Below are 11790 nucleotides of genomic sequence, written 5' to 3' on the forward strand. Positions count from 1 at the left end.
ATAATCTCCTCCAGTCCCGTCCATGTCAATGTAAATGGTGGGTATTCATCCTTTCTGATGGGTGAGTAATATTCCATTGTGTGTATGGACCACCTCTTCTTTATGCATTTTGTTGAAACATTGTAACAAATCCTTGGAAAAGATAGTGTTATCATTTCATTCTGTTGAAGCCACCCCACTGACCCAAGCATATGCACCAAACAAAGGGGAGCCAAGATTAAACACATATTTTTTTAAATGATTCTAAGGTTTCTGCTCTGTACACTACTCTATCCCTTTCCTGGGCATAATGTCCACATTTCAAAATAGGTCAAATTTTGACCTATTAGAAGAGGACCCTAATATGAGTTTCAGGTGGGGCAGACAATTGTCAGAGGATCTGGTTAGAGCACAGAGATGATCGAGATGATCAGATGTGTCATGGGGACCATGACCTGTCTTTATGCCTCGTGGTCAGAGGTAGAAGGAAGACTGTGAATCTTCTTGTAAGAAGTCCGTGTGAAAGCCCCATGGCGATTAGTGCTGGGCTTCACCCACCACATCCTGTGCACCTTCCTGCCCTACTGGACTCAGTCTCCACCCAGCTGCTCCACATTCGCCTGGTAGGATCAGTGCTATGACCTCTACACTCACTGCCCTGCTCTACCTCGGTGAGTTCTTGCACATGAGAAAGATGGCATCCAGGGGTCTGGGTGTGGATGGGGCAGCCTGTCTCACTGTTTCTATCTTCCAGGGCTGTTCCTGAGCCAGACCGTCAGGACCGAGAAGCGTGAGTCCATCCCTCATAGGCCCAGAGTCTCTCTACTAGGCTCAGACAAAGTGTGCACCTAGGAGCCACCAGAGGAGAGAGCAGGGCCTCTGGTTTTCTAGGAAGGCTTGGTGCCAGCAACCGGGTGGACATTTGGGTGGGAAGTTGCTATATCTGGAACTCCAACCTCTGATTCCCTTCCAGAGAATCTTTCAAAACCCATCATCTGGGCCAAGCCAGATTTCATGATTCCGAAGGGAAAGCAGGCACTTATCTTCTGCCAGGGGACTCCTGAGGCTGTGAAGTACCAGCTGTATTTCGAGGGACACCTCTTTCTTCAGCAGAGCCCAAAGCAACTTGGAAGGAGGAACATAGCCATGTTCCACATCCCAGCCATGACCCCACTCACTGCAGGGCAATACAAGTGCATTTACCGAAGCAAGAAGCTCTGGTCAAACCCGAGTGACCCTCTGGATCTGGTGGTCACAGGTAACTGTCCCATCCTCGGCCTGAATCTGGGGAGGGTCATCACGTATTTATTAATCCTCTTCAGTGTCATTCAGCCTCTCTTTGTGGTTGTCTGTGACCTAGAGGCAGGTTGGTCATAGGTCAGGTTCTCCAGGTGAGAGGCCCTGAGATGGCTGTGTGTATGCATGGGGCAGGGGCTGGGGGGGACCCTGGGGGGTATCCTCAAAAGTGACCCCGGTGATGAGGAGTGAGGGGAACAGGCCAGGCAAAAGGCAGGAGCTGACCACAGTGCAGTTTCAGCAGTCACCTCAGCCGAGCAACGGAGTTCTGGACTTGGGATGGTCCTTCTGGATCTGGGATGGTCCTTCTGCATGGTCTCAAGATCTCAAGATGAGGCTAGGGGTTGTGTACCCACCAGTGTCAGCCCCTCCTGGGGAGGAGGTTCCATTCAAACATCCATGCTTTTGTGGCACTTGTACCCTAGCAGGGGGAAGACAGACCATGAGTCTAAGTCAGGACAAATCAGTCCGTCATGGGCACCTGAGGAATAAATGATATGGAAACAGACAGAGTGGAATGAGGCTGGGAGGGAAGGCAGTCTCAGGTACAGGGGTTGCCTTCAGCTGAGGGATGTGGCTCTCAAACTCAAGCAGGTATCACAATCATCTGGAAAACACGGATGTCTCTAGTGCTCCCAGGTTCATGAAAGCATTGTTCACAATAGCCAAAAGCTAGCAACAAGCCCAGTGTCTACTGACAAAGGAATGGATAAACAAAATGTGGTCTACCCACACTAGGGAATATTATTTGGCCTTAAAAAGGAAGGAGACTCAAACACCTGTTATGTCATGAATAGACCTTGACGGCCTTATGCCGAGTGAGATAAGTCAGTCACAGAAGGACAAATACTGTAGGGGTCACTTCCATGTAGGACTTAGGATGGTCAAATTCGTAGAGACAGAAGGCAGAATGTGGGGTGCCAGGGGCTGAGGGATGGGGACGGAGAGAGGGTGCTTAGTAGCAGGGACAGTTTCAGTTCTGTAAGATGAAAAGAGTCCTGGAGATGGATGGTGGTGATGGTTGCATGACAATGTGAATGTAGTCAATACTACTGAATTGTCCCCATACAATTGGTTAAGATGGTAAATTTTATGTGTCATGTATTTTATAGCAATGGAAAACAATGACAATTTTTAAAACACAGTTGGCTGCCTTACCCCTGAGTTTCTGATGCAGTGGGTCTGGGGTGGATCCTGGGAATCTGCATTTCTAATAAGCTTCCAGCTGATGGTGATGTCACTGGCCCCAAGGATCTCTAACTCTGAGAACCACTGATGTCAGGCAATCCCCACAGAGAGAAGGCTAGAGGAATGAGTGTCTCAGTCTTGAAGGGTGAGATCAGCGAGGGCATGTCCATGACCAAAGCGGAGGAGACAGAGATTCTGGGGAGTGACATCCCAGTCTCAAGGCCAAGGAGGAAAGGGCACATAGGAGGCGGGATAAAGACTGTCTTAAACTACCTGTCTCCTTCCCCCACAGAATTGTATGACACGCCCACCCTCTCTGTCCATCCTGGGCCTGAGGTGACCTCAGGAGAGAACGTGAGCTTCTACTGTCAGCTGAGCACTGCAACAAACAAGTTCTTTCTGCTCAAGGAGGGACAATCCCCTCACCTTCAGCACAGATACGGGAACACCCAGGTGGAGTTCCCCATAGGTCCTGTGACCACAGCCCACAGAGGGACGTACAGATGTTTTGGCTCTTATAACAACCATGCATGGTCCTTTCCCAGTGAGCCTGTGAAGCTCCAGGTCGCAGGTGAGGAAACCCCCAGATTTCCCCCACGTCCTCTCCAGAACCCCAAGTGAACCCCAACCAGTGATGAGGAAGACAGCAAAGGGACAGGTGGGAAGAGGCAGCAGGCACCTCCCTGCAGTGCCCTCCCCCACATGCAGCTGATTGTTTCTGAGGAAGAGGAACAAGGAGGGGGAAGACGCAAGGACTCGGTGGGAAGATGGGAGGAAACCCAAAACCCTTATGGTTTTCTTTGTTTCCACTGCTAGAAGATTTTGGGGACATGAGCCTTGCACCCACAGAGCACACCTCTTTTTCTGGTGAGTAAGTTACCTCTAAACTTGGGGGTGTGATTAGAGCCTCCCAGTGACACTAAGAACATGTTGCTTTTGTGGCACTTGTATCCCAGTGGGAAACAGACCTTGAGTCAAAGTCAGAGAAACAAGCCCAACATATAGCACAGGGGGAGCAAACAGTGGTGTGGAGGAAAGACAGAGCAGAACAAATGGGGTCAGGGTAACCAGGAGGGCAGGTGGCAATACTAGAACTGTCTGAATCGGCCTCACAGTGGAGCAAATACCTGAAGAACTGAGGACATTTGTTCTGTGGCTACCTGAAAAAGAATATTCCAGAGAGAGGGAATGGCCACTGCATATGGCAGGGGGAGGGCGAGCCCCAGGATTAATTCCCTGCACCGGGAGGGACCTTGCATGCATATTAGTGGGGATGGGGAGTGGGCTCAGAGCTTGGAAGAAAATGGGGAGACTGTGAGTCATCCAACGTGTGAGGAAGAAGCCATGTTGACCGAGGTAATGAGGAAGCTGAGGGCCGGAAGGAAGACATGCCTGGCATGGGGTTCTGGAGCTAGATTCCCCCCGGGTCTCACCAGACAGATGAAGCCACTGGGACCTGGAGGGTAGGGTGTGGACCTGGAAAAGCTGCACAAGGCCATGGGTCCATCCTAGGGAGGAGAGGAGGCCTGGTGGCCAACACGCTCTCTTTTTCTCACTGCTTTACTTCCCTTTCGTCCGCAGACTATTGGGATCTTGACTTGGTAACCACAGAGGCAGAATTCCAGCAAGGTAGGCAAGCAGCGGGCGCTGCAGGCTGTGAAGGAGTGTGATCTAGAATGGGGAGAGGGAGAGAGGCGGGGCGAGGTATGTACACCCATTCCTGTCAGTCATCAGTCTGTCCTCTGACCCCAGACCTTGCCTCCTGGGATCACACTGCCCAGAATCTCCTTCGGATCATTCTGGCTTTCCTGGTCCTGGTGGCACTCATGTGCCTCCTGGCTGAAGACTGGCTTTGGAGGAAGAGGGCACAAGAGAAAGCCAACGGGGCTTCAAGTCAGGAACACAGGAGAAGGTTCAGAGACGCCTGAACAAATGACCAAGAGATGTGCTGGTCCCAGGTAGAGCTGAACACTGGCCTTGACCCTGAGCTGAGCGAGCTCTGTGTTGTACCCACGAAGGGGGTTTCTCTGCAGGACACTGAGGGACAGCTGCATGGAGTCTGGCAAAGCTTCCAGGAGGAGTTGGGCAGGGTGGGATGAAAGAGCTAAATTTCCCTCCAGACAGACCCTCTTGTCTCTTCTGGGGTGTAAGCATTTTTGTGCCTTCCTGATGCGAACCAAAGCTTTAACCATCCTGGTTTTCCCCCAAATATCTCCTTTGTTAACAGCATGGCCACAAATATTTCCTTCCTACTTTGGTCTTCACTCCTACTTCTTCTTTCCATTACTGCAGTATGTCATTCAAGATATTTAATAACCAGTACAGAAAATAATAGTAATAACCAGTACAGAATAGTCATTTATCAAAAGCAACAGGAGCCAGTGAGGCACCAACAGGTCGAAGGAGATACAGGCTGTGAGCACACGTATGGCTGAATGTGTCCTGGCTGGGTCTCAGCCTTGCCCCGATTCCTCTGTCCTACACCACTGCAGGCTTCTGTCTTCCTTGCTTCTTTTTTTTTTTAATATTTTATTTTTTTATTTATTTGACAGAGAGAGGGAGATCACAAGCAGGCAGAGAGGCAGGCAGAGAGAGAGGGGGAGGAAGCAGGCTCCCTGCTGAGCAGAGAGCCCGACGCGGGACTCGATCCCAGGACCCTGAGATCATGACCTGAGTCGAAGGCAGCGGCTCAACCCACTGAGCCACCCAGGCGCCCTCTTCCTTGCTTCTTTATCCAGACTTTGCCTTCTTCCTCGGGTCTCCCCCAAGAGAGCTCCCAAACCCTCCATCTCAACATCAGATATCACCTCCATGCTCCCAAAGCACTTTCTGTTCATCTATAACAGCACCGGGGCTCTAACATTGCATACATATCCATTTTCCCATCTCTACCATGAACTTGTGTGAATTAAGTCTGTGCTGGGTCTGATTACTGTGCTCACAGCTCCTGCCACTAAGAGAGCTCTCCAGAAATATATGTCAGGTCAGTCGGTACACAAATGGGACAGTAGTGCAACTTAGCCCTTGAGACTCCTGACTATTGTCCTTGAAATGCTGTCTGGATCCTTTGTTCATTGAGAACTTCTACTGGATCAACCCATTAATATAACCATGATGTGGGTCCCTTCCCCTGTCAAGACTCTGATGCCTCACACAGCTCAAATCCATTCTCTAAATCTGAGTTTTCTGTTACGCATCAGAGAACATTAATTCCAACCTCAAAGGGGTGACATGCATGTTTAACAAGATAAAGAATGTCGGGGCACCTGTGTGGCTCAGTGGGTTAAAGCCTCTGCCTTCAGCTCGGGTCATGATCCCAGGGTCCTGGGATCGAGCCCCGCATCAGGGTCCCTGCTCAGCAGCAAGCCTACTTCCTCCTCTCTCTCTCTCTCTCTCTCTGCCTACTTGTGATCTCTGTCAAATAAATAAATAAAATCTTTACAAAAAAAAAAAAGAATGTCAAGAAACCAGCATAGGCTCTGACACATGGAAGTTAACCCAATGCACGGCAGCTGTGACTGTCCTGAGTACTACAGGGAACTGAAACTCATACCAGTTGTTACCTCAAAACCAGTGGACCAGTACTGAACATCCTTCTTTCTGTTCTTCATCTGCTAGGTGTTCACGGACCAAGGACATCTGTTGATACTAAATCATAATGTTCTTTATCCCAAGACATGACGGACTTCTTTGGAGTATGTTTATGACATCCCAGATTTTCCATATTCTAACCTGTGGTAGGAAACCTACAGTTTCAAGGGGGGAAAAAAGGTGTAAGATAGAAGAATTTTGGGTCTCCAGATGTTAAGTGCGGGGGCCTGAGAGCCTCCTCAGAGAGGTGGGGGGGGGGTCTTTTCCACACAAGGCTGTTCCCCTCACTCAAAGTCTTCCAAAACTGGCCAACAGGAGTAGACCGGGTGGTTAAGTAGAACATTACTCTTCTTGAAATGTTAACCCAGTTTGTATTCCAGACAGCAAAATGAAGCATGGGGAGGGACGGAGGGAGGGAAAAGTAGAGGAAGTACCGGCCAATTGTTTGTCATGGAGATTTATTGGAAACACTCAAAAAACACTCCCATTATTTCTCAGTGGTTAGAACCTAATAGCTTGCCCCACTTGGATACAAGGGAGGCTGAGAAAGATAGATTTTATTTCAGGCATCTCTGTGACAAGATAAATAGTGGCATTCCTATGACCAATGGAGTGAGGAGGGACGTGACAGAGTTGTGATAGGCAGCAGCAGTCTCTTTGACAAGACCCTACTATGTGCTGGGCACTGGTGAAATGACCACATCCCTGGGCTGATTGTCCAGGAGAGCAGATCTTCAAGAGAGTGAGTAAATGCAGTGAAAGTGTTTCAGTTGGGATCGAAGAACTACAGGATGTTAGTGGAGCTTCTTTTATGCAAAACTCCATTCTGTAGAGACATTGAGGCAGGCATACAGAGGAATGGGGATGACGGTGGCAGGTGTCCTCACCAATTCACGCTGAGACTCACAGGCAGGACAGAGGGTGAAAGCACAATGTGTAAGTAGAGTTTTGAGCCTGGGTGACGCTGGGTGCACCACGCCAAGCACAGCCATGGAAGCCACATCTTAAATGCCCATTTCTTCCTTCAGGCTAAGGGAGCTCATTGAGCGCTTTGATCATGGCTGTAGTAAGATGACTTGTGCACTGCAGAAAGACCCTTCCAGTGACAGAGAGAAGGGAATGCGCAGGAGAAAACAAAACCATGGAGAAACAGCACAGTCAAGAATGTCACCTGTTTTTGGAGTTGACAACCAGGGCAATGACTGTATTGATAACCCAGAGGGAGGTCCAGCAATGGGTGATGGGTCCTGGTCCTGAGATTGGTAATATTTGTTGGTTTTGTTATTTCTCAGGATTGCTTACGTTATTCTGGGCCCTTTAGATTTCAATATTAACTTTAAGATGTCAGTTGTCACAAAAGAACAGCCTGGGTTGTGCATGAAATTGTACTAAAGCCACAGATCAATTTAGGGGGGGATTATCATCTCTTCAATCTTTCAGTCCATGAAAACTTGCACCCTAAATGCGTCATATTTCGCTATGTATTTATATGTTCTCTGATTTCTTTAAATAATATCATGAAGTCCTCTATGTACAAAATGTGCATATCTTTTGTTAGATTTCCATGAGATATATCTTCCAGTTTTATCAGCCCCAGATAGATCCCTAGGTACGTGACTTTTATTTTGCAAGTGGTATCATTCTTTAAATAATTTTACCGCCATTGTTTGTACTGGTGTTATAAAAATAAAACTGGATCTTGTTTACCGAATGTGTACTCAGTTGTCTTGCAGAGTTCACATCTTAAAAATTTTAACATTTTTAGATTATTTTAGATTATTTCTAGCTTTAAAAAATGTTTAGGATTTTTTTGTAAAATTGATTTCTTTTTTATTGTCTTACTATCCGGCTGGAACCTCCAGCACATTAATAGATAGTAAGAATCCTTTTCTTATTACCAATATTATGGGGAATATTTTTAATGTCTTACCACTGAGTAAGCAAATGGCTATAATTTTTTGTAGATATTCATTGTCCCAGTTAGAAAATACTTTTGAGTTATGAATGGGACCTCAAGGTTCAGAACGCAGACAGTTATGTGGGGAAAACTTCATCCCCTCTACTCTTACTGGTCTATGGCTCTGAAGACCAGTTTTCTGCTTTGCCCCTCACACTCAGGCATCAGCCCACCAGAAGGTGGTTTCTCCCCACACAAACATTTCCGCTGAAGGTGTTTTTGTGATAAACATTTATGGCTTCCTAGAACTGGTAGTGGATGCTTCTCAGCCTCGTCTCACCTTTGTGCCTGTGTCGGTTGTATGACCACTTCCTCCCTGAAACAGCTGGCTTCAGCTGGCCTCCTCCGCTCGTTTTCTGACTATCCTGCACTACCAGTTTTGCAGGGTTTCCACCACCAGAGTTTGTGGTTCCCATGGTAGACCTGCCTTTCTCCGGACACAAGCTGGGTAGATCTCATTTAATGCCATGGTTCCAATTTCTCTAAGACAGATGCCCAAGTCAAGTCTGTCTCTCTGAACCCTAGTTTTTTGGGATTTTTTTTTTTTTTTGGAACTTTGGATTATTTTATCAGGTTCTTCCAACCAACCTGGACTCATCATCCTCCTACCACCAAAGTTGTTCTTCTCATTTGGAAAACTCCCAGCTTTGCTCTCTTTTCTGTACCTATGCTTGTGCTCTGATCACTGCTGGGAAGAAGTGCTGTACAAATTAGCAGGTAATGGAACATTTGTCATTTACGTGCTTGTGGGTAGAGATCGATATTTTTATTATTTCTCATAACAACTGTCCCTCTGGCCATTTGCCTTTTGGAAGTTCAATCAGGTAAAGATCTTATACATAAATATTTTTAGGGGCATCTGGGTGGCTCAGTCGGTTAAGCGTCTAACTGGTTGTTGTTGTTGCTTTTTAATTCAAGTTAGTTAATTCAAGTTAACGTGTAGTGTAGTACTGATTTCAGAATTTAGTGGTTCATCACTTACATATAACCCCAAGTACTTATCCCAACACATGCCCTCCTTAATGCCCATCACCATATTAGCTCAGGACTGATCTCAGGGCTGTGAGTTCAAGCCCTGCATTGGGCTCCATGCAGGGCATGGAATCTACATAAATAAATAAACATTTTTAAAAGATTGTCTTATTTTTTTAATTTATTTTAATTTTTTTTATTTTTCATTATGTCAAGTTAGCCAACATATAATACATCATAAGTTTTTTAAAATATATATAGTATGTTATATATTGGAGGTATAATTTCCTCAGTTACATTCATATCACAGTGTTTTTCTGATATATGGTATCAACTGCAACTCACACTTTGATTTATGTGTCATTGTTGGTAAATGCCTTTGACCTCTCTTCCTCTATTCCATTTAAAAGACCTCAAAAACCCCAACACAAAGGTCCTCAATCTTTCCACCAAACGTCTTTGTCTTTAGATTAGCTATTTCCTCACATACATGCATACATCATATGTCCACACTGTAATAGTTGTTTAACTTTACAATCAACTTAATGTAACTATTATGTACATCGTGGCTAGTGTGAAGCACTAGGACAGTCAGCTGCCTGCCAATCAGACACCCACTGGGACAACTCTACTTGCACGTGTATGTCTGAGACCCTCAAATGCAGCATGTTGGGGCGCCTCTGTACTCCTCTCTTCTGGGGCCAGATGATCCTGTATTGTGGGGGAATTGCCTCCCTCAGCTCAACTGCTGTAACAAAATACCATAGACTCGGTGGCTTAAACAACAGAAATTTATTTTCTCGTAGTCCTGAGATTGGCAAGTCCAAGATCAAGGTGCCAGACAATTCAGCTCCTCAATAAGGATTACTTCCTGCTGGGGAGATGGCCTTTCCTCAGTGCTGGCACAGATTCTGAAAAGACCACCCATCCTATCAGATCAGGAGCCCACCAGTATGGCCTCATTTAAACTTCATGATCCAGGTCGCCTGGGTGGCTCAGTCAGTTAAGCCGATGACTTCAGCTCAGGTCATGATCCCAGGGTCCTGGGATCGAGTCCCCACATCAGGATCCGTACTCAGCAGAGAGCCCTCTTCTCTCTCCACCTCTGCCTGCCACTCTGCCTGCTTATGTGCGTTCTCTCTCTCTCTCTCTCTCTCTCTCTCTGACAAATAAATAAAATCTTAAAAAAATAAATTATGATCCCTTAAAAGCCCTCGAACCAAATACAGTCCCAGTAGCAAAGGCTTCAACCTATGCAACTGGGGGAGGGGGGTACAATTCAGTCTCTATCCACAAGATGCCAGGTGCACCCCCTTAACCTTGACTCTGGATGTTACTAAATGTCCCTTTGGAGACAAAATCACCCCCGGTTAAGAACCTCAGGCCTAGAAGGATATAAAGAGGGCACTGGGAGTAGTGAGTGGCATGAGGCTGGTGACCATGTGAGCCCCTACCAACCCCCCAGGCAGAAGGAACAGGAAGGCAGGCCAAAGGGAGCGTGCTTGGGAAAATAGCAGGTGCCCAGCATGGCTAGAGCGATGAGCTCCGGGAAGGTGGGTGACTGGGTCAGCAAGGCCAGGTTAGACGTGAAACCTAACGCCAGTTCTCTAAAAAACAGAGATGTCTTACTCAATGCTGAGTCTGGGGAATTGCCCTAGAATTGTAACCCTACATCTACTCCGAATTGAGGGGTGGAAGGTGGTTCTTGCTTTTTTTTTTTTTCCTTTAAAATTTTTAATGGCCAGGAAATGATATAGAATATCTGCCAAGTCACATAAATTAACTTTTTTGTTAAGTTTGTAATCCCGGAAAGAACACTCTATCGGTCGATGCAAACTGCATGGGAATTTCACCAGTGGTTGTCTGGGCATGTGACTGAGTGTGGGCCACGGAGCCATCTTTACATGGTCCAGAAAAAAACGCGGCTGCCATGTTCGGCAGGCTTCAGCTCCCCTTCGGTCTCAGGATTGGGCTCTGGTCTTGCTCTTGAGTGATAGGGATTCTCCGGTAAAGGTCGATCTGTTTTCACTTTGGTGACCTTGGACAGCTCTCCCAGGTCAGGTCGCACCCATCCCAGCTTGTCCAGCACACACTCGTCAAACTTGGCCTGCTGTTTGCGGCAGCGACGAAATAGCTGCAGGCCGGAATAGTCGATGCAGGTCCAATAGTCTGTAAAAGGCTCCGCACAGTGAAGCTTTATCTGCCTGAAGAAGTCCAGAGCACACTTGTTGACGAGCTTGCCTTCCTCTAAACACCGCCTGGGGTCTTTTTCTTCCCAGCGGCAGAGCATGAACTCCTTGTTGGGCTTATCACACTGAACTCCATAGTGATGGGCGGCAGCTTTGAGCACTGAAGAACTGACTTTCACCTCCTGCACTTTCAGATCCTCCAGAGTAGGCAGCTCCACTATCCCCGGCATGATGGCGGCAGCCCCAAACCCGAGGAGGCGCCTGCCTGGTTCTTGCTTTCTGGCAGAGAGTCATCTCAGCCACCATTTCTCAACCTCAACACTACTGAGATTTGGGGCCAGACCATTGTTTGTGGTTGGAGCATTGCAGGATGTTTAACAGCATCTTGTCTCTGCTCCTCGGACACCAGTAGCTCCCCCTCCCTCAGTGCTGACAACCAGAAATGTCTCTGGACATCAAGGGGGTGGGAGAAGGATCACCCCAAGCTGAGAACCACTGGGTCTGGGGAGAGAGGCTAGTCTAAGCGTCAGAGCTGGATGTCAGCAAGCTCTGAGGGAGAGTCTGAGGGGGACCCCAAAAGACAGAGATGTCAAATGGGCTGCTGGGCAATGGATCTGC

General features: G+C 47.4%; 2 protein-coding genes across 2 annotated transcripts; one reads left to right on the forward strand and one right to left on the reverse strand.

Moving 5' to 3' along the window:
- Positions 1 to 7174, forward strand: NCR1 (natural cytotoxicity triggering receptor 1). The gene is made up of 9 exons (XM_047710388.1): positions 1 to 37; positions 458 to 650; positions 734 to 769; positions 953 to 1237; positions 2756 to 3034; positions 3280 to 3330; positions 4045 to 4092; positions 4216 to 4421; positions 6082 to 7174. The coding sequence occupies exons 2-8, from the start codon at positions 617 to 619 to the stop codon at positions 4389 to 4391; spliced, it is 909 nt and encodes a 302-aa protein (XP_047566344.1). The 5' UTR covers positions 1 to 37; positions 458 to 616; the 3' UTR covers positions 4392 to 4421; positions 6082 to 7174.
- Positions 7175 to 10692: 3518 nt separating this feature from the next.
- LOC125088846 (NADH dehydrogenase [ubiquinone] 1 alpha subcomplex subunit 8) lies at positions 10693 to 11432 on the reverse strand. The gene has a single exon (XM_047710396.1). The coding sequence runs from the start codon at positions 11400 to 11402 to the stop codon at positions 10884 to 10886; it is 519 nt and encodes a 172-aa protein (XP_047566352.1). The 5' UTR covers positions 11403 to 11432; the 3' UTR covers positions 10693 to 10883.
- Between the last annotated feature and the right edge of the window lie 358 nt (positions 11433 to 11790).

Source organism: Lutra lutra, chromosome 17, assembly GCF_902655055.1.
Source record: "Lutra lutra chromosome 17, mLutLut1.2, whole genome shotgun sequence".
NCBI classification, from domain to species: Eukaryota; Metazoa; Chordata; class Mammalia; order Carnivora; family Mustelidae; genus Lutra; species Lutra lutra.

Coding starts and splice junctions, on each gene's coding strand:
- NCR1 (XM_047710388.1), top strand. CDS start 617: ATGACCTCTACACTCACTGCCCTGCTCTACCTCG. Junction 651..733: donor CACTGCCCTGCTCTACCTCG/GTGAGTTCTTGC, acceptor TCTATCTTCCAG/GGCTGTTCCTGAGCCAGACC. Junction 3,035..3,279: donor TGTGAAGCTCCAGGTCGCAG/GTGAGGAAACCC, acceptor TTCCACTGCTAG/AAGATTTTGGGGACATGAGC.
- LOC125088846 (XM_047710396.1), bottom strand. CDS start 11,402: ATGCCGGGGATAGTGGAGCTGCCTACTCTGGAGGATCTGAAAGTGCAG.